The 20,772-nt window shown below is 37.3% G+C and overlaps 2 protein-coding genes across 2 annotated transcripts; both read right to left on the bottom strand.

Annotated features, from left to right (window-relative positions):
• Nucleotides 1–2,177: 2,177 nt before the first annotated feature.
• Nucleotides 2,178–3,631, bottom strand: LOC126925177 (uncharacterized). The gene is made up of 2 exons (XM_050740495.1): nucleotides 2,843–3,631; nucleotides 2,178–2,627 (listed from the first exon to the last, which is right to left on the bottom strand). The coding sequence occupies exons 1-2, from the start codon at nucleotides 3,042–3,044 to the stop codon at nucleotides 2,413–2,415; spliced, it is 417 nt and encodes a 138-aa protein (XP_050596452.1). The 5' UTR covers nucleotides 3,045–3,631; the 3' UTR covers nucleotides 2,178–2,412.
• Nucleotides 3,632–8,023: 4,392 nt separating this feature from the next.
• On the bottom strand, nucleotides 8,024–19,274 carry LOC126925160 (insulin-like growth factor I, juvenile form). Its single transcript, XM_050740474.1, has 3 exons — nucleotides 17,622–19,274; nucleotides 12,374–12,647; nucleotides 8,024–11,382 (listed from the first exon to the last, which is right to left on the bottom strand). Exons 1-3 carry the CDS (start codon nucleotides 17,960–17,962, stop codon nucleotides 11,287–11,289), a joined length of 711 nt encoding a protein of 236 aa, XP_050596431.1. The 5' UTR covers nucleotides 17,963–19,274; the 3' UTR covers nucleotides 8,024–11,286.
• Between the last annotated feature and the right edge of the window lie 1,498 nt (nucleotides 19,275–20,772).

Below are 20,772 nucleotides of genomic sequence, written 5' to 3'. Positions count from 1 at the left end.
TATGGCATTGGAATCATTTTGTTGCAAATAGAATCGCTCGAGGCTATTGCATAATCGCGTTATCACTTATATAGAATATTCAAAAATAATTATGTTGCGTTTCGAATAATTACAGCATTTTTCATTGATAAACAAGATGACCATATGACATATTACCATATATGTATACGTGATCAGATCTCTATGATTGACAGGCGTATTTTTCTCTTCGAATAACAAACATCCATGTAGAATTTTATTGAGGATGATATATATCTTTAAAAATTTTCCATTTAACATATGCGAAACCAATTCCCCTTTATGTTTTCTTCGCATTTTGCTGCGAATATTATTTTTGTAAAGTTGAAAAAATTAAGAAAGAGCATGAAATTGAAAGAATTATAAGTATGAAAGCTTTTAATAGGTTTTCAAAAATTAATCAAATCTTATTGCAATAAGAGAACCTTGTTTCGTTATCGAAAGAATAAAAGCAAATATTCGAGCGAACTTCGATCGTAATCGGATTATGATCTATATAGAAACAGGCTAATATCTTCGAGCGGATTAAAAGTACACATCCGCAATAGCAAATTGTGTAATACGAAACAAACTTTTTTCAATTATTCATTATGTCGATAAACATCGATATTCAGTGAAACTATTACATTAATGAAACTTCGTAATACCTACTTATTACATAATTGTATATTATATCGTTACATTATTCTATATCGTATGTTACACATTGTTTCACGAACTAATAAAATATCTTATATAATACAAGTACATGTAGCCATACAAATTTTCTATGGTAAATGTTGAAAATTTACATAATATTTCTGCGAGTCGGCGTAGATATTAGGTTGTCTCAAAAGTTTCTTTCGTTTTATAAGGAAATAATAGGTGGACAACGAAAAATGGATAAAATGCATGCAAAAATGCATCTATTATTTCCTTATAAAACGAAAGAAAGTTCTGGGACAAACTAATATGAACTATTAACCAGCGAAAAGCAATCGATCTCGTTAGACACGATTCGAGAAATTCCCATTGGTGGTTGCTGTTAATTTTTCGAGATTCCAGCTCGATGAAGCGGTTTTATGGCGTCAGACGAAATTAGCGGCTAGATCGCGCGCGCGCCGGCTAATTGCAAGCGTCTCGACGTGACGCCGGAGCCGATCCTCAATTGCTTCTCGTCTCTGTCTTACCTACTTTTTTCGATTAACTTCTATTGCACCGGGCGTTGCACGCACGAAGGGGGTCAGACACGCGTTTAACTCGTTCTGGCCATCTCTCCGCCATAATCGGCACCGTCCTTTTTTATCTCTTATTGGCGTAGTTTCACGGAGTTTCAACCCGATCGTCGGGAATATCACTCATTATTGCCACAAAGAGCTTCGCGTTCGTCACGCTGTCGGCGTCTCCTTTGTTGTTTCGATCGCCCGAATCATTTTCTATAGTTGAACGAGCTATTGTCCCGTTTCGAGCGATTCAGTTTCCGCTGGTAATTGGTATTTCGTTCGTCGTTTTACGGTCTATGCATATAATTTAATGCCCCTGAAGCAATTTCAATTAACTCTGTAAATTGAAATGCAGAGGAGAGGGAATGTCGTAAACGTTACTTTCGTCCAGCTTTTCTTGCAATTTTATTTAACTGCAACTATAGAAAAACTAGTAGCTCGGATAATAATTTCTATAATAATAATCGATTCTTCCCATTAACTACGATTTTACAGTTTACCTTTAGATAGATGCAATTTCACAGTATTTGCACCATCTTCTCGCAATGAATAAACTTGTGGAAATAAATCGGTTCACCTTTTAAGAAGTTCGACGCTAACGGCGGGACTGAGAAACTTGTGAAAGGATAAATCAACGATAAAGGTTGATCAATTTGTCCAAATTCCTATAGAGTTAAACACTGTAATACGTGATCAAGAAGTGTACGATTACTTACATACGTACATGTTCGAATTTCTTACGTTTTTTTAATGACGTAATGACAAGAAACTGTATTAAGCCGACAATTATCTCGCTTAGCCATTCATTCTTCAAAATTCTACCTTCCTCTGTTACAGCGATATAATTATTTCGAAGTGGAAAACTCATTATCCACTACGTGTGCGAATATAAAATTCCAATTAAATACCATCTATATTGACTTGAATAAGGTGAGCAAAATCTTTAGACAAAGCACATCCTAGTCAATAAGTACTTTATTTCCTCAAAGATTCTCAACACACAGCTGAAAAATTTAAGTACGATCGATCGTATAACAGTCGTCATTCGGATCTTCTGTTCAAAAATGATTAAACTCTCTTTCGTACTAAAATTATTAAGATTACTAAAGTTTCTCGCATGGCATATCAATGATAATCTCGCGATTCATTACTAAACTCTAAAAAAGTTGAATAATGAACTGCAAGGTTATCGTTAATATCCCATGCAAGGAATTATTCCTGGATTATCGTAGCATAATTTCGGATTCGGGCAGCATTTCATGGCAACGCTTTGGAAGATCTTTCTGCTCAGATCCTTCGAACTTCTAGGCATCCTATAGCCGACCTCGTCCAGAAGTTCTTCCAATTCGTCAGAGCTTAAGCCGAAGCCGAGGAGATTTTCTGGATGCCGTGAAACTTCGACATTCTCTGTAAAGGAAATCAATTTTTGGTCCATTAATCTTTTATATTGCTGATCTGGCAAAGTATACACTGTACATTGTTGCACGAGAAAAGAAATAATTTTCAACTCGCTTTAAATATTCACCTTTCAATATTCAAAATTGAATATTCAAAGATTTGCGTTAATAGAAAATTAGAAAATTCCTACCAATATAAATATAAACAACCATGTGGAACATTACCATCGCGTAGATAACGAAGTAATAGCTGGACATTGTCCATGGATCGTTTTATCCTTTCTCCCTTGCAGCTATTCATAATCGCATCCCTGGCGATGTTTTTACACTGTAAGGACTGTCGGCTTATCGTGTCGGCTATGGAGATCTCGATTATTGCCAGCAACATCGTCGTGAATAACGCCACTCGAATCTGACACATATCCATCAATGATACTGCTCCGACTAGCAGCTTGCAACAAATAACAAAACAGCTGTTTCCTCAGATCGAGAACGCGAGATCGTCGATTCGCCGGTCTTTCGGTTACTCCATATATTAACCACGGTCCTTCGTACTTTTAACGAGAAAGTTATCAGCTTGAACGTGTTGCCAGACCGACTTTGCAATCGGGTTTGTTTTAATTGGATAGTCGGATTTTGTGTTCGGTTTATCATTTTATCGTCACTAAAAATGTTATCGAGGTCAAGAATGGGTATAGATGGAATTATTATTACGTATTAATTATGACGCTATTCGAGTTTTGGATGATTGCAGTTGAAGTAACGCGTTCTTACGGACAAGAGCGTTTATTATCGATTTATCATCATCCATTATTATTTATTGTTATTAGTATTTATTATTCGTGTATTATTATTGTATTATTATCCATATATATTCTCTTTATATTATCATTTATTATTCGTTCATCCATCGTATTGTTCATTTTCGTTTATTATTCACAGATGTTAATACCTTATAAGCTTTTAGATTTCTCGACTAATTAACTAAAGGTAAAAATTTGCAGTAATTTATTTGTAGATCGTCACAATGTTTAGGATGTTTTTGATAATTCAATAACGAAGCTTCTGAAACAAAATTTATTAATTTCGAATGAAAAATGAATTGCCATAGTTGAAATTTCGAAAACATATTTCATTTATTTGCATCGCAATCATTTTACGTTTACATTATAAATTGAGCTCTTGTTCGAAATATTTTGTGGTAAAATAATGGAACGCAACTGGAATATCGCAACAATGTGGATCATCCTACGTATTTATTCTCTTGCAGAAGCAAGCAAAATACTTAAACTTTTCAAGACATAACATAATTTCACCTCGAGACGCATTACGGTATTACGACATCGAAATATAAATACGAATAGTCATCACTTTTCGCTAGAAGGCAGGTTTCATTTGCATTTAATAAATACACACTATATATTTACAAATAAATATCGAATAAATGTCAAATTGCATTTAAAAAGAATGCAATTAACCTTCGCAAACACACTGGTGAATTTGTAAAGAAAATTACACCATACGATGATAGGTTTCGTAAACAGAGAAAAACTCTCCAATATTTTGGAGTTTATAATCGAACTTGGAAGAACCATTTGTTAAGCCATGATTTTCAATTTTCTATTTTTTCCATTTTCCAAACTACGTTCATAAAAATGTTCATTTGCATACAAATCCTCAGTTTAGCGATAATCTAATCTCTTTCGGGCACTTACACGCTAATCATCTACACGGATAATCAAATTGAACGTCGAATTTCGCTTCTGAGAGATTCACTCATACATATTTCCAATATATCTCGATGCGTGGTTTCAAAATTATAACGACTCTCAGCGTTCCGTATGAAAATTGCCTTGAGACATATCCCATTAATCTCAAGGGTTGAGATACTCTAGCATCGATTCATACTCTCCTTATCTCCATTCGAATAATAGAACACCACTTACGACTCACAAACAATCACCGCATTTAAACAAAATTAATACATCATCGGCCACGTATGTACAATGCACGTGTACGAGGCTAATACAAAATTTTACTTGCCAATTTCGCGACCAAAAATCTGTACGTTCGAATTAACTAAAAGAATGATCGGAGGACGAATTCTTTATGGAAGCAAGAGATCCTGGATGAAAAATCGAACGTTCTTACACGTTTCGAGATTTGCACTCTGTGTATCATTCGCAGATACTTAGCAGAATGCGACATTCCAATGACGATTGAGAACAAAAATAAAAATTCACTGGCAACGTTCGCAGGTCCTACTCGCTCGCTGGTAGACCACGTTCCCAGATCAGGTTCGCAGGCCATGTTCGCAGGCCATGTTCGCAGGCCATGTTCGCAAATTAGGTATGCACGTTGGCACGTTCGCAAGTCACATTCGCACGCTCGCAGGCCACGTCCACGGACCAAGTTCATAGGCCATGTTCACAGATCATGTTCGCACACTAGATACGCACGTTCGGAGGTCGCATTCGCGGGCAACGTTCGCGGAACAGGTTCGCACGTTCTGAAGCCACTTTCGCAGGTTTGCAGATCACATTCTGACGTTTCGCAGTGCGACGTTTCAACGAGGATCGAGGGCAGAGATCAAAAGATGGATACAATGTGCAGCTTTCCCGAAATTCGATATCAGGGGATGCGAGGTGTTTTCTCTGCTCTCTGGCTCAGTTGAGATGTCTTGAATGGCTACCTCTTTGTCTAACTACACGCGGTGACGTTTAAGTAAATAGCGCCGATGCCAGGAACAATCTTACCGTTCTTTCGTAAGTATCACGCAGAAATCATTTTGTTTCCCTTCCTTCCCTTTGTTTCGTCGGACATTGTGCCGGCATTTGATAAAGAACAGAATTTTTGTGTTACTTTAAAAATTTTCTTAGAATAGGCGTCAAAAATTCACTCTTCGATCAAGTCGCGGTTACGAGCGAATTTCACTAAAAAAATTAACAACATACAGCATAACAGTTTGTAGCAGAACAAAACTTACATAGCAATGTAATACGACATCTTGTCGACACGGAACGATAAAAATTACAGTCGCGATTTCGACCATTTCTTTTTTTATCCTTTAAAGAAGGAAAGGGACTTTTTAATTGGAAATTCAAATTATACGCGTCTTTCTATTTAACGAGAATTTACAAACAAGAATACAACTATCGAGCGATAGATTCTGATGTACAAATGATCCTTACTAATCCTCTATCGATCATTGAGGAAATTATTGCTCACATTTATTATTTACTTACATATTATTTACTCAAAGACCGATGATATTCATCGACTAATAAGATCAAGATCGAACAATGTTTATTTCGTTTTTTGTCGACTGCATTCCGCACTGTGCTTGTGGCCGAAAGTGCACTCGCACGGAGGATTGCGAGAGAGAAACGATGTCCCGTAGTGGGTTTGCTACTATCATCCAATTTACAAGCGAACCGTGTGCAGCGGTTAATAGCTGCCGGAATAATGGGCATCGCGCAGGTAGTGATGGGATCGAAACGAACATACAGCAACCATAAATCTTTCGGATAATAAAAGTTTCTTTCACTTCTGTCATTCGTCTAAGACGCCGTTTCTTTTGTTCTTTTTCTTTTATATCCCTACGTCGCGGAGAAACAGATTTTGCGAGTAGCCGTAAAGTTTATTTCTGCGCCTAGAACGACGCGTATCGTGTGGTCTTGCGCGCTTTCAAAGACCGTATTTTTGGATCTGTAAAGTACTCCTCGAAACGGCCGTTATACACGTCGTAATAATTAATACCGCCTTTGCCTGTTGAAGGTTATGGTTTTATAAATTCTGGTTTTATAGAGAGGAGAGCGTATGCAGTATGCTATATTCTCGGAAGTTATGCCGTGCAATTTGAAGAATATTGGATTTTTAACGTTTCTGCAAAACTTTCTAGGCTCTCTTATTATCGAACTGATGAAAATACTTTCTCGGTCTTTTCAACTTCTAACGTGATATTTCTATCGTGAAACAAATGAAAATTCTTTCAGTTCATCTTCGATCCTTTGCTTACATTTTCTATAAATTATCTACGTGAAAGTTTCCTCTTTTTCTCAAAGTCACTCTTTGATCCAATCAATACATTTTCAATAACTTCAAACCAAATCATGATTCCCTTGTACAAAAAGTTTACGCGACATTAATATTTCACGAAGATTCAATTTTTTTAAACGCCTAATATCTTGCCTTTATAGCGTTGATCTCCGTTAGGGAATGAACACGATTGACGATTATCAAATTCTATGAATTCCAGGATTTTCTCCTTATTTTATAGGAATTGGTATTTCTCGGCCAAAGTAGATATTACAGATTCGAGTAACAAGTGGATAATAATTCTTAACTACAAGCGTGCTAACAGGAGCGATTTCTGATTTTAAAGAAGCACCACAGAGTGCCGCGAGTTATCTGTCACGAGATCGCCTAATAAAGACCGAATTCTCGAACATCTTTCTACTGGCCAGAGAACGAGGATGCTGTGCTCGTTCACGCTCTTTGTGCGCGACTAGCGTGTTCGACACGTTGGCATCAACGTGACCTGTTAATGGTTCAATCTGCCACAAGATGCGCCAAAATACATTCTCAGAAACAATAATTCTTCTACAAAAGACACTTGGCGAGCGTTCCCTTTGAAATCTATTGATTTCTACTAGATTTTTCGAAATTAGGCAATTGGCTGTATAAAGGCTAATTATTTTTTATGAAATATATCACGTTAAAGGCATTTCTTAATTAACGTTATCTACTATAAAACCACTTTTTACCATTTTTGCGTAACGAATATCGTAGAAATTATAGGTTTCGAGATTTTAAAACGTATTATGACTCCATACTAGAAATACTGATAAAAGATGAGGTACAAAAACGATGAAATTATAATGCAAGGGACAAGATAAGCTTTTATTCGTATATTTTGCAAAAGAATCGTTCGAATCGACGGAATATATAAAATTTCTATGAAGAATTATAAATTTGTCATTTTGACCATTCTGATAGTTCTAGCGTCAGGTAAAGGTATTGCGTTTCCTTCCAATTTCACCTACTTGAAAGTTATATCGGATTATCTATCATTAAGGGAGCCTCTTCGCGCTTTGCGCGATACAAAAGCCAGGAAACGCTAAATCTTAAAGATAATTTTTCCAGTTGTAGATATTTAAGAGAAAGATATCAAACTATCAACCATGAAACCACGTTTTCAAAATGAATTTTGGATTTGCACCCATGGAGTTTGATTAAAGATTCGAAAGAGTACGGATTAAAACATCGCAAGAATGAAATACATCGTTCCGTTCGTTGTAAATATTATAATTATCAAATATTTTGGAGCAGGAGAAAAGGTAAAATGAGTGGGTAAAATGAGTATGAAAAATCTCGAAGGGTAAAAAAAAATCGAACAAAAATATGTCAGTTTAAGCGTTCGTGTATTTTTTATGCAAATTCTAGCAGATAGAACTGGACAACAATCTCCATGAATATGTTTTGACAGCACGCGAAAATCGATCCCATCGCTATCTGCAAGCCGGTTACGCAAGAACTCGCCACGTGTCTCGTATGAATCGCAATCTTCTATGATAGACGTGACTGAACAGGAAGGAGGAATGAGATTGCGAACAAGTAACTATTCGATTGATATAAATATTTAAATCGTTTCTCGTTATACAGGACCCGTGGCGAATGTAGGATTTATTTACAGTGATTGAACATGAGTGACGAGAAAATGAGAAACTATGTACATAAATGCGCTTATGAAATGATATTTATGAATACTTGGTGGAAGAAGTATAATGAATTTTCTAATATTTTTACACTAGACTTATCAATGCTTTATATGTTACATCTGGACTTTTATTACTTAAGAAAGCTTATTCGCATTTCATGCGTTTTAATACATAGGCGTGTAAATTAAATTGATGCAATATTCGCGAAAGTTTATCGAGCGCTTTATTCAGGAATATAATACTAATTTCGTCGTTAAAATAATTTCTATATTAATCTTCTAATCCATATTCAAGATTGTCGGGCAACGAACGGTGCTCCTTTACAGGATATTTATACATTTATAAGAAATTTACAAGACGGGAAAATATTTAAATCTGAAATAATTACCTATAAAAAGTTATTAAATCTATATACATCGAATTTATTTACACGCCTAATATTTAAAAAAATATATATATATTCCATAATAATAATTATTCATATTTTTCTATTTCTTATTAAAAAATAAAGATACAAATAATTATTACTATAGAATTTTTCAAATGTTTCGCTATACTTCTTTCGATAGTTCGCTAAGTCCGTATACGCTACCCGTTACGTATACTCTCGAAACAGTAGAATTTGAAATGGCACACTCGAGCGTTCAGAGTCGAGAGTCGAATTAAATAAATTAACTAATACGACTGAAAACTAGTGGCGAATGACGTCAAACACATCTGGTGGTTCGCGACCCTCGAATTATTATGCACCGTTCGAGCGTGCCTCGAGTATCTCACTATACAGTACGGAGGCAAAATTGAACGTTGTTAAACGACACGGCTATTTTCTATCGCAGATATATCCGTTTATTTATATCTACGTACCTATTTGCTCGTGTTTCAATTCGCCATACACAATTACATTTCTTTTTCACTTTCTTCTTTCGTCTTATCGAGTTTGTTCTTCCCGGGTCGCAATATTCGCGCAACGATATTTCGTAAAACTCGACAGTTTAAATAAATTTTTAAATCGTTCGATTTTGCCTCGAAATAATTCCAATGCTGTGGAACAGTTTCTATTCTTTTCATGCAGAACAAGAATTAACGCTGTCCAGGCTGAAAAATTCAGAGAACTTTCCTCTTGCTCTTTTACATAATTGTATTAAGCGATTCGAACTATTCAGAAGTCAATCTGACCAATTTTATTGGAAAATTGGTTCTACTGTTCGTAAAGTTAAGCGGTAATTGCGTGTTACGGTATTTAAATTGCGAGATTTTGGATATTGTCGAATGGTTCAGAGTCACGCAGAATCTAAGCTCGACTCTATAGAAGCGAATTCTTTGATTTGCGAAAGATACAGCGCTATTGCATGTTCTTATTCGCAATAATTTACTAGTTAATGATGTTAGTGAATTGAATCGAATAGGATAATCATAGGATACGTAAATTGTAAGATTTCATTTGTTTTATTACCAAACTTATTCCATTATTCTTGTGATTCGTTTAACCCTCCTATCGTATTAGATAATAATGGAAATTCGTCTAAATCTTAAAAATTTATCTCGATCGACAAAACCAAAAAAAAAGAAACATCTCCATTAAAATTTCATAGAAAAGAAAATACGTTGATTTAAGGATACGATTAAATCACGTAAAATTTATTAAACACAATAGGGGTATTAAAGGCCAGATTGACTTCCTTCTATTCAAAAAGACACGCAAATAAAAACGAAGCGAGAAATTTTCCACCTAAACCTCATCATCCAAAAAGGAATCGCGATTCTGACTTTGTTCTCCGAGAAAATTCCGATCGCCTCGCATATTTCGTCTGCCTCTCGGTTGCTCGGTACTTCTTACCATCGTCCTTAGTGACTAGTTCGTTCAGCACTAATTTATTAAATGTAGAATTCCTTAGCTCTAATACTAGTGAGATCATTGTTCGACAAGGGAGCTGAAAGTGACCGGCAACTTAACGAGAGCAACGAAACGGAGAAACAAAATAAAAAAAAAAAAAAAAATAAAGAATCGCGAACGAGTCCGACTAAACTTATCTCTCGTATGTACATTTGTGTGTATGTGTGTATGTATGCGTCTCATTAAAAAAAAGGAGAGAGAAAGACACGAAGACAAATAATAATAATAATAAAATAAAATAAAACGAAAAAGTCGAGCAAAAAAATATATATACATACACTTATTGTGTAGGGTTAGGTTAGACGTGTTACAACACTGGATTTAAGTCTTTCTCTAGGAGATCGCGCGCGACTGATGGCCCGGATCGATTTTTCCAATTTATTACATACGTATAGCTTCTCCATTTTTTCAGATTCAGCCGCGATTACTCGTGAATGTCGATACTCCGCGTCACGAGCAGTGCTTCCAGAGACATCGAGCGTCGTTTTTCAAGCGATGCGATGGCCCATGTACGAGAAATCCACGAAAATTGACCATCTTATTTCCATCTTTTATATCTTTTCTCCGTCTTTTATATGTTTTTTCTTCCTGTTTTTTATCCATTTGGTAAAATACTCGACTAATATGTTAGCAATTGCAGAGTAGATCGGATTGTAAATTTTCAAGTCGACCATTCGCGCCGTAGATTCGAAGGAAGGACGATCGAACGACTTACTTTTACTCGTCTCTAATCTCTTTTCCTTGGCAACTCCAGAAAATACAACGACCAATTTCTCACTATTTTATGGGACTAGACATCTTACTGATTGCACGCTCTCTTTCGTCCGCCTCTGTCCTCTTGGATCAACTACCTCACGCTTTCTTGTCCATTGGCCTCATCTTCCCTAGATATTTTGTTCCCTCTCGCGCTTTTCTTCCTTTTGCTCGTTTAGCTCTCTTTGTTTGTTACGATTGTTTCGAGTTCGTGATCTCTTCGACTGTCTCGACGAGTGCACGAACGAAGGAGGAAAGAAGTTAGAACACAGAGAGTTCGATGCTAAGATGAAAGAGGTGCTTCAAAATGGCGCCTCACGGGTCGTTGCTTTCGTCTCCGTTTCTACCTCTTTTTTCAATGGCGCACCCGATTTCACGCCCGATGTCCTCTCTAGCATCTGTAACCAGAAATAACAGCTATTATTAGTTACGAATTCCTTTAAATTCGTTCTTCGATTCTAAAATACAGGCGTCTGGATTTTCAACGATTCGTAATTTGCTCGACTATCGATTATTAACTAAATAACGTACGAAACTGTTTACTTAACATTTCTGCGAGTCCGATTATTTAATCTTACAACACAAATATTCGTTATTTTCATGACCGACAATTTGTTTGATTATCAATTTATTAATTAATTAATATTTCAAACTGTCATGTAAGTAGAAATTTCTCTGAACTGGTTATTTAATCCTAGATCGCAAACATTCGTAGTTTTTTTTATAATTCGAGAATTTGTCTAATTATCAATTATCAAGTAGATAACATTTTAAGCTGTCGCTCAATAAATTCTGCGATACAGCATCGCAAAGATAAAAATTTATATCAAGCTGTACAATTTTTTACCAACATTTGTGCTTTTTAAGAATATATTTGGCAATGAGAAGATTTTTAGGAAAGGATAAAAAATTTAACTTTTGGTTTCCGTGTTTTTTCTCTTTTATTGGACTGATCGATTTGGTAAGATCGACTGACTGGTAAGATTGATTTGGAAAAAAAATTGTTCGAGAGACTATCGCGTGATATTTATACGGTATATCGTAATGATGTTGTATCGTTTGCAAAATACCATTGAGAAAAGTAATTTAGAAGATAAAAATTGCACGTTGAAGATAAGAACGTCAGACTGGGAAATAAATGCAAACACTGCGCGAGACTCTGATCTAATCCCTTATCATCTTTGTTTGCTTATTATTGGATCTCGTTTAATTTCTGTTATAATTCGATAATTCTGTAGCACTATGGAAATTTTATTGTAAATCTGCTGATTCGTTGAACGGTAGTATTAATCTAGAGAAAATATTTATTTCGTAGAGATTAATTTAAAAATTCAGATGGAACTGTCCGAAGGAAGAAGGGAAACGATAGTTTGCGACGGTGGTAGATACCTTGCCAAGACGACGACGCCTCTGTCGTCGATGCCTGCAGCCGCAATGGCCGGCGCGATGCCTCCTCAACGGGTTTTTCCTGTCGCAGCCGCCGGCGTCGTCGTCACGGTCCATGTTAGCCCCCTTCCTTCGTGCTCCCTTCGACCCGTGAATTTTACATTTAATTGTACCGTGGACGTAGTCGATGTCCGACCTCGATCTCTCTTCCAACGACGACGAGGTTGCCGACCTCGTGGACAGGTACGGGTATTTTTCTATCCAGACCGGGCTGTTTCTGTGAAAGTCAGAAACAAACGTGGCGAATTATGAAAATCGGCAGCGTTATTTCTTAAATTGTTTCGCGTCTTAGCCCGGAAGTTACAAGCGAAAGCGCAATAGGTGCAAAACACGATGAATATTGTGACGAAAATGTGCATGCGAGCCTTTCGATATCTGGTTCTTTTAAAGAACGTTTCATTCCATGTATTTGAGAAAAAATATTTTCCTTTTATTATTACTTTTTAAATTCCAGATCAGTCATAGATTATAAATCAGATATTAAAATATATTACTATATCGTTTCACATTAAAGAACATTATATATGTATAAAATTATTGAGCTACAAAACTCTACCGTAAGATCATTTCCTTAAAATAATAATAAAATAATGTAGTATAAAATCTACCGCTATAAAGAAACAGATTCGAAGGAAGACTATAACCGTACTTTATATTGGAAAGGTTAATTAACAAGAAAGTGCAGATGCTACGGAAGATCATATACTTCCTTGTTTCTCCGATACGCTTAATTCGTTCGAGCAATGAACCTACCGGACATGCACGAAGTACGAAATACTCGTAGTTGCGAAGGAAGAAATAGAAAAGTGTCAGTGAGACATTTGACAGATGATTGATTAATGAATAAAGAGGTTTGTTAAGCTACCATAAATTACTCGTTGCATGAAATCCGATTATTCTCGTGCACCGAGATGTTTCGAATTTTTATATTCTGTAATTACTTCTTATAAAGAGTATACTCGTTAGAGTGTAAGAAATCATTCGTGAAGAGATTGTCGTGTTTCAATGTGTACATGTCTGACGAGGAGTCAACTGAAGTTGTTCTTAATTACGATTAATGTTCTTCGTCAGAAGTTTGAAAAGACGTTAACGAAGTTGACCATGCAATGGAAAACGAAACGTAAGAAAATCTTTTCTCAAAGGCACGTAGGTTACACTGGCGTAGCGATTGTACGATCGAGTTTTGATACTAAACTTTATTCACAAACCGCGCGAAATCAAATTCGATATCAAGAAAATTCTTTGTACTCGTAAGCGCTTATGGAAGTTCACGTTCTTGTAAGCATAAATTAAAGAACTAGGCTCCGACTAGATATCATAGCCAGTAGTTTTTTCTACTTTTAAATGCAGTCATAAACGTATAGGCATTCGAGTTCTAACGGAGAAAACAAATTATAACATAATTATTATTAAGCTAATATTCCCTATAAAATAAATGTTTCGAAGTTCTAGTAAATAGAAATGGATGTAAGAGGTTAAGAACCACGCCTGATAACGAATTACGTTAAAAAGATACTATGGCAAGATATAGATATTATATAAAAATAAAACAGTTGAAAATTGTAATGTGATGTAACGTAATGTCTTACATATTCAGATAAACTTTTAGTGTAATTATCGATATAAGCTGGTAAGTAAATATGTTACCAGTGATGAAAGACACTGAGATTGGCACATATCGATACTTAATTATTAATAATTGATAAGTATAACAATTATCGATGTACTTCGTGCGGCGATAAACGTTTTATTTTCGTTATTTCGTTTATAAAATACCGAACCTTTCAAATTCATTTATTTCGTTTGTAGGTTTAACATTCTCATTTTCTGCAACTTACGTACATATTTTCCGGTACCCTTTCCTTATTTGCTTAAAATATGACTCATACAACATAAAATAATTTTTCTCGTACTAAAGTGATAGATAATAATAGTCATGCGATGGCGTGTTACGTCACAAACATAAACACGATAAAATAATAAATAAAAAAATAGCGCATTCGCTAGAAATTGTTAGTGCGTCCGTTAGTTTGCGATAGTTATCAATTAGTAGCGAGAAATTGAATGTTAAGGCTGCTGTAAAGTATCTAACATCGTTCGATCACAGTGGAAAATATCACCTCGTTGTCTGAAGCTTTCTCTGCGAAGTCCAACCGTAGATTTACGAGCGTCAAAACCAAGAGTAATTGCTCTAACAGATTTAATAAATAAACCAGTTGCCAATAAACCATAAATAAATTATAGAATTACATAATAAATATATTAGACAGAATTTTATCTAGACTGCGGTTCACTCTGTACGAAATAAATTTCACCCATCGAAATATCGCCAATCGGTCCTAAACTCCATTAAACAAAATTCAACATAAAAATCAAATTCTACCGAATAATCAAAGATGCGAGCAACTTCGTTGCAATTTTGACAAACGAACCCAGACCAACGAAACAATATCGATAAAAATATTGCGTTTCTATTAATAATCCTGTCGTCGAGTAATTCCTCGAGCAGAACTTCTACCGTAACACGATTAAAAGTGAATAACAAATTAATACCAGTTAAATGGATTTTACCTTACAAATATAAATTACAATAGACTTTACTTTGAACGGGAACATTTATAACCAAATAACAGGCTGATCGAAGCGACAGCTGCATTTCAACTCATTGTCCTCGGTGGTTCACGTTTCGAAATTCTACTCTATTCGCGTGTACCTCGTCACATCTGCGATAAACAATAGGCGCGAAATCGATAATCCAGCTGCTTGAACGCTGCACGCATGCGCGTAAGATCTTCTGAGAAGAGTACGAGGGTGATGATATTGAAAAAGAATGAGAATAAAAAGGAGAAGATTGTTTTATCGATCGTTGGAACAAGATAGACGGGGAAAAAAAACTGTAGATCGAGCGACGAAAGAGATAGCGCTCGATCGTCCTAGTACTTCGGACTAACCTTCCTGGCTGAGGCCACTCCACGCAACCGTGAACTTTAGGAAAAGCGACAGAGATTATCATGGAGCGGCTGATAATCGCCGCTCTCGAGCCTTCTGTCCTCGTCTCTCCCGGTTTCTCTGCGACAATTGAACTGGCCGGACCGGCTAATAACCACGGCTCCGCGAAGCCACCTACTATCGACGTGGTAAAGTCCACCGAGATGAATTCCCTTCTATCGTGAGGAACGAAAGAATAACAAGTAGCTGATTGGAAGAACAGCTCGCCGATGGCAGGCGGTTAAATAGGTGCTTTTCGCGATTCTCATCGTACTCGAGCCAATAACGGATGGGATGCCGATTACGAACTACGAATTCCGCCTATGGGCGTTGCTCTGATCTGTCGATCTTGGTTTAGTGACAGAATACGCATTTTTCTGCATAAATTTCCGTCAAGGTGTATTAAGATCTTTGACGTGATCGGGGAATACGAATTGGCAGCTACGGGTGCCGCTTTGAGTGCCTCTAACACGTTTGGTTTATGGATTTTTGTCAAATAAATTCTTAAGAGTATAATTTTAATAATAATTCCTGATGACAATTCGTCGAAGCTTTTGAAAGCAAAGAGAGTTACCTTGGATACTGCTTTGATCTATCGAGATTAAATTGGGAATAGAACAGATATTTTTTAAACGAATTTTTGAAAATATTTGCTAGTGATTTGAGATAATTCTTTGGTCCGCGATGGTTCTTTAAAATAAAATTAAATAATGGACACCGATCGGGTGAACTGATTTGTCACACTTGGATTGAAAAGTGAATACACTTTTGTCTCAAATTTTTGCTAATTTATAAGGATTTGGAATAACTTTCAGTGAAGAATAATATATTATATTTGTTCATATTGGTAACGAGTGGATCGATGAACTGAATAGACGTTATCTGGATCGAGATTTCGACAGCTGAGCTAAATGTTTCAATAATAAAGTCGGAACGTTGATCTGGCTTATCAAAGATCGATTTAAATATATATCTGAGTTACGTTCCACGTAATTCATCGACTGGAATTAGAAACTCGAAATCGTAAAGTCGATTTTCATCGACAAATATCGAATGTTGCTTTCCCTTAAATTCATCTCGTTGTATAAGACGATCTTTGCGAAAAACAACTTCCTTGTGTTATTAATAAATTGATAAACGAGCGCATCGAAAGAGAAATAAAACTGAAGCACGATATACGAATAAATAACAGAAGTAAAAGAAGAAATTGAGTCGCAGAAGCTATTTCGAACTTGGAATGTTAACGAGGTCGTTGGGAAATTAATCTCATGGCCGATAATTGCAGCCGAAATCACTGGAAAAAACCCAAGGCGAGTCGAAGGTTGGAGGTTGTTGCAAAAATCTTTGCATAATGGAATATTCAGACGTTGAACGGGTCAATTTAACAGTTAAATCGGCTAGATCCCGCGAAGTCGATGATTTCCTGCCAAGACAGGAAAGAAATTGATCGTCGCGTTGAATATTTAAACACGTCTGGCGAAGATTGGTCCTCAAGGCAAAGACGAGGTGTTATTGGAAATTATAATGTTATTGGAAAGGTTAACAAAGTCTGAGGTAAGCGACCATGATCGACAACAAGAATAACGTTGATCTCCTAACTTCGTTTCATCGATCCATCGATGAAATCACGAGAAGATTTGCAAGTGTCTCTTGAATTGAATTTTAATTTGGTCGAAGGAGAAAATTAACTGCGCCGCAGCAGATCGATCAAAGTTTCAAATGTTCAATTAACGTTTCAAACGCTTCGTAAACAAAGAAAAAAGCAAAAGATCGTAACTGAAAACTGCTACCACTTTCTACGAAAAAATTCGTTTTCTAGAATCTAATATCGAAGATTATGAAAGTATGCAAAATTACGAATAAAGAAGAAAGCGTATGAGAAATCTAGCCATTTATATGCGAAAGCTAGACTGAGAAGAAACCTTCGCGTCAAAGAAAGACGCACAGTTGTCAAAAACCACGTCTAAAAATGAAATCTTCGAAACCTCTCGTAACTACCAAACTTTTAATAATTCGTCCCGTTAAAACCCAGAAACTCGATCAAGGGATCAATTTACTCGTGAAAAACTCGATCAACCAATAAATAACTATCTAACCATCGTGCAGAAGCGGTACAGCAAGGAAAATAGCGTGTACAAAGTTTCGTAGCTTATAGTATAGAAAAATACCAAAAGAAAAACAGGAGAAACTAACATCCACTCACACGGCGTCCACGGAACTGGACTTCTCCGGCTTGCAATATTGTTGCAGCTGGGTATAAGTGCACGTATGGTAGCAACACTCCTCCGCGAGTCCCGGGCCCACGGAATCCATAGGACTATCCTCGCTGCTGTAGGAAAACGGCTCGTTGTAACCTCGATCCTTGCACGCGAGGTACAGAGCGTCGCTGAGACTTTTCGAGCATAGCCTGAGCAAGGACCTCTTGTAAGGAGTGCTATTAACCGTGTCGAGGAGCGTGAGCAACACCAGGCCGACCAGGACTATCGTCCTCGCTCTGCTTCTTCCAAACATGGTGGTTTTCGCGCGGCAACCGCTTCGTGGCATTGCGAATGGTACAACTTTCGCTTCTTCGAAAAAACAGCTACGTGTAATTCCCACTGGTAACCAGTCGAACGACACAGTGACGGATTATCGCCGTTCCTTTAATTCACGAAAGCTGCTCGAAAGGTATCGCGTTCACTGGTAAACACGACACGTGCCTTTGATCCGTCCACTCTTCGAACTGTACGAAACTTTTACAAATATTCTTCGGCCGATCGAATGTTCGAGTAGTTGCTCGATTCGCAGATCCTAAACTGGAAACGTGGATCTTCGGAGGCACGGAGACGATGCGTTCCTGACACGGTGTACCGGTGGACTAGGTGTTCCAGGTGACCAGGATCGGTTTTATACGCGCACTTTTGCCGATCGTGGGGCTCGTTATCGGAGAACGTGCTCAACGTGGTCGTATCGTAAACGACGACGAAAAGAGAGGAAAAAGAGAGAAAGAGAGAGAAAAAGAGAAAGAGAGGGAGCGCGGTTCTCGTTCCCGAAGATGAGACCTCCGTTGGTACCGAGTTCCTCGGTGCCACTGGTACCGGCTAGCCTCGCCACGCGGTTCTTGTTCTAGATTTCACGGATTAGAGGAGTGGAACAATAAGGAGGCGCAGCTCGAAGGAGGGGAAAAGATCAGCAGAGGAGTAGGTGGCGGAGCGTCAAACGCGATCATAGAGAAGGGGGAGGTCACGTCGGACTGCTGGTGGTACGCGTCCTCGTGTGTGCTTCATAGTAGATCGAGAGAAGGGGTCGATGGAGCGAGATCGCTCGATCTCTGTCACGTTTCTTTGGCCGGTACAGAGGAACCGAACGTGCTAGCCTAGTCATATTCTCCAGGTGAACTTGGTTATCTCTTACGTCCGTTGTCCAATTGAATGTACGACCGTAAAATACCAAGTTTATTACTGATTCGCGTGAAACTGTCATAGAACGTCTGTAGTGTTTTTAGTTCCTCGAGGTCAATCTCGATTTTTCATCAGATACCTGGAACACGTGTACGTACGATCTGTGCCAGGAGACGAAGGAATAAAGTAACGCGTGAGTAGATACGAAGGTTAAGGGACGAAGCGTGATATTTTATGTTCGTTGATGCACCGATTCGAGTTTCATTCTACGATTAAACGAGGGAAAACGAAGATACTCTGTTAGGCTCTGTTAGGATCTGTCTATGAAAAATAGCCGATGAGTCGACGAAATTATGTAGCGCGTTAGTGTTTCCATAATCCACTATCGTATTCCATATTCCGTTCAAACATCGTGAAATACAACGAAATCTTAGAAAAATGGTATTTATCCTCGTAAATTAAAAACGTAAATTCGTACGTTTTATGTGCCGAATTTCAAAATTATTTGCCTGAAAAAGGTAGGAAACGTGATAAAATAGGAAATGTATCGTGTTCTTCTCCCGTAGTCTTCGTATGCGTTGTAATTTAGAAAGAACGTGATTCTTCCTTGGTCAGTGGAAGACAAAGGGGTGGCGGTGGTCGCGGCTTGGTTAATCGCGCTGTATTTCGTCTCGAGTACGATAAATTCGATAAATACGTCCGCGTATTTTCGCGATACACGCCGAGGGGAAACAGGGGACGCTCGATCGACCTCCTACCCTCGTTTCTTTCCGACGATCGTACCAATTCCGATTATCGTCCAGCTACAGAGAGATTGTTCGACGTTTCTATTCATAGAAACCTCGTATGGGGGGTGCGAACAGCCGGGTAGATAACGACCGATGTTTCCACTCGAGATTTAGGAGGTGACGTCCCACTATAAACGCGATTCCTTCCATTGAACTTTGATTAGGCGATACCGGTGAAGTATTCGAATACTGGACAGGTTTTTCTGTTCAATAGATGAGAATAAGGAAGAGTCTTATTTTTCGGTTCACCCGATCTACTCGAATTTCAATGGAGTTGAATTTGTCTCGTACGATGAAGGAGACTTTGTTTGTGTAACAGTTCTGTGTATTTTTCTTCCCTTTGATCTTTGTCAAAGAGAATTTTCTAATATTTACCTTTATCCAGTTTAATCTTCGTTTTGCGATAGCTAATACTTTGTTTACACGGTATGTATTATGTATTTTTCTTTCGCTTAATCTTCGTTATATAGATCTTTTCATTCACCAAAATATTCAACCGTTTTGATCCCGATTTTTATGCTTTACGCAAACCTTCCTCGAATATGATTCTCTCCATACGCAATAATATCGCATTGTAATGTAAGTAAGTTCGGTTAAACTCAATATTTTCCTTTATTTAGGCGAGTTTACTTACGTTGCGATGTAATACTCTGCCGATACAGCAATTCCACAATTTTTGTTCTCTTTCTTTTGGTTTTTGTCGATTGGTAAAGACCTACAATCTAAAATAACGAGAACGTGATTGTAGATGGTATCGGCTTACGGGTCGTCAGCATTCGTATCGGTTTACCTCAAGAGTGTAATTGAAACGTGTCCGGGAAACTTTTAGTTTTTTAAGTAAAAAGTTGAACGTCTGTTTCGTTTATTTTAAGCTCGTCTTTCAATCTTTGTCGCAACTGTGAAAGATGGATGCAACGTTGGGGAAGTAAACTGATCGTTTGATGAATTCAAGTTATGATTTTTTTAATGTTTGTCTATTTCTGATCACTTTGCTGACTGGTTATGCAAACGGATGGTATTGTATTTATAAACAGACTCGTGTAACGGGTTTCGCAACATCGATACTTCGTCTATGTTTGTTGCATTACTGGTATTGCATGCAGGATAGCCAGAATAGTACAGGCTATCAGTTTTACAGCTCCTATGGTTTCGGCCTTGCAATATTTTCAGCTGCTTTCTTGATCGT

This window comes from Bombus affinis, chromosome 15 (genome assembly GCF_024516045.1).
Source record: "Bombus affinis isolate iyBomAffi1 chromosome 15, iyBomAffi1.2, whole genome shotgun sequence".
NCBI lineage: Eukaryota > Metazoa > Arthropoda > Insecta > Hymenoptera > Apidae > Bombus > Bombus affinis.
Note: the sequence above shows the minus strand (reverse complement) of the source record. Positions and strands in the feature narration are given on the sequence as shown.

What these genes read in the sequence shown, in the direction of transcription:
- LOC126925177 (XM_050740495.1), bottom strand. Translation starts at nt 3,044, where the DNA reads ATGGATATGTGTCAGATTCGAGTGGCGTTATTCACGACGATGTTGCTG. An exon ending in ACTTCGTTATCTACGCGATG is followed by an intron (nt 2,628 to 2,842) that starts GTAATGTTCCAC and finishes TTTCCTTTACAG; the next exon opens with AGAATGTCGAAGTTTCACGG.
- LOC126925160 (XM_050740474.1), bottom strand. Translation starts at nt 17,962, where the DNA reads ATGCCACGAAGCGGTTGCCGCGCGAAAACCACCATGTTTGGAAGAAGC. An exon ending in TCCAGTTCCGTGGACGCCGT is followed by an intron (nt 12,648 to 17,621) that starts GTGAGTGGATGT and finishes TGACTTTCACAG; the next exon opens with AAACAGCCCGGTCTGGATAG. An exon ending in GGCGTCGTCGTCTTGGCAAG is followed by an intron (nt 11,383 to 12,373) that starts GTATCTACCACC and finishes TTCTGGTTACAG; the next exon opens with ATGCTAGAGAGGACATCGGG.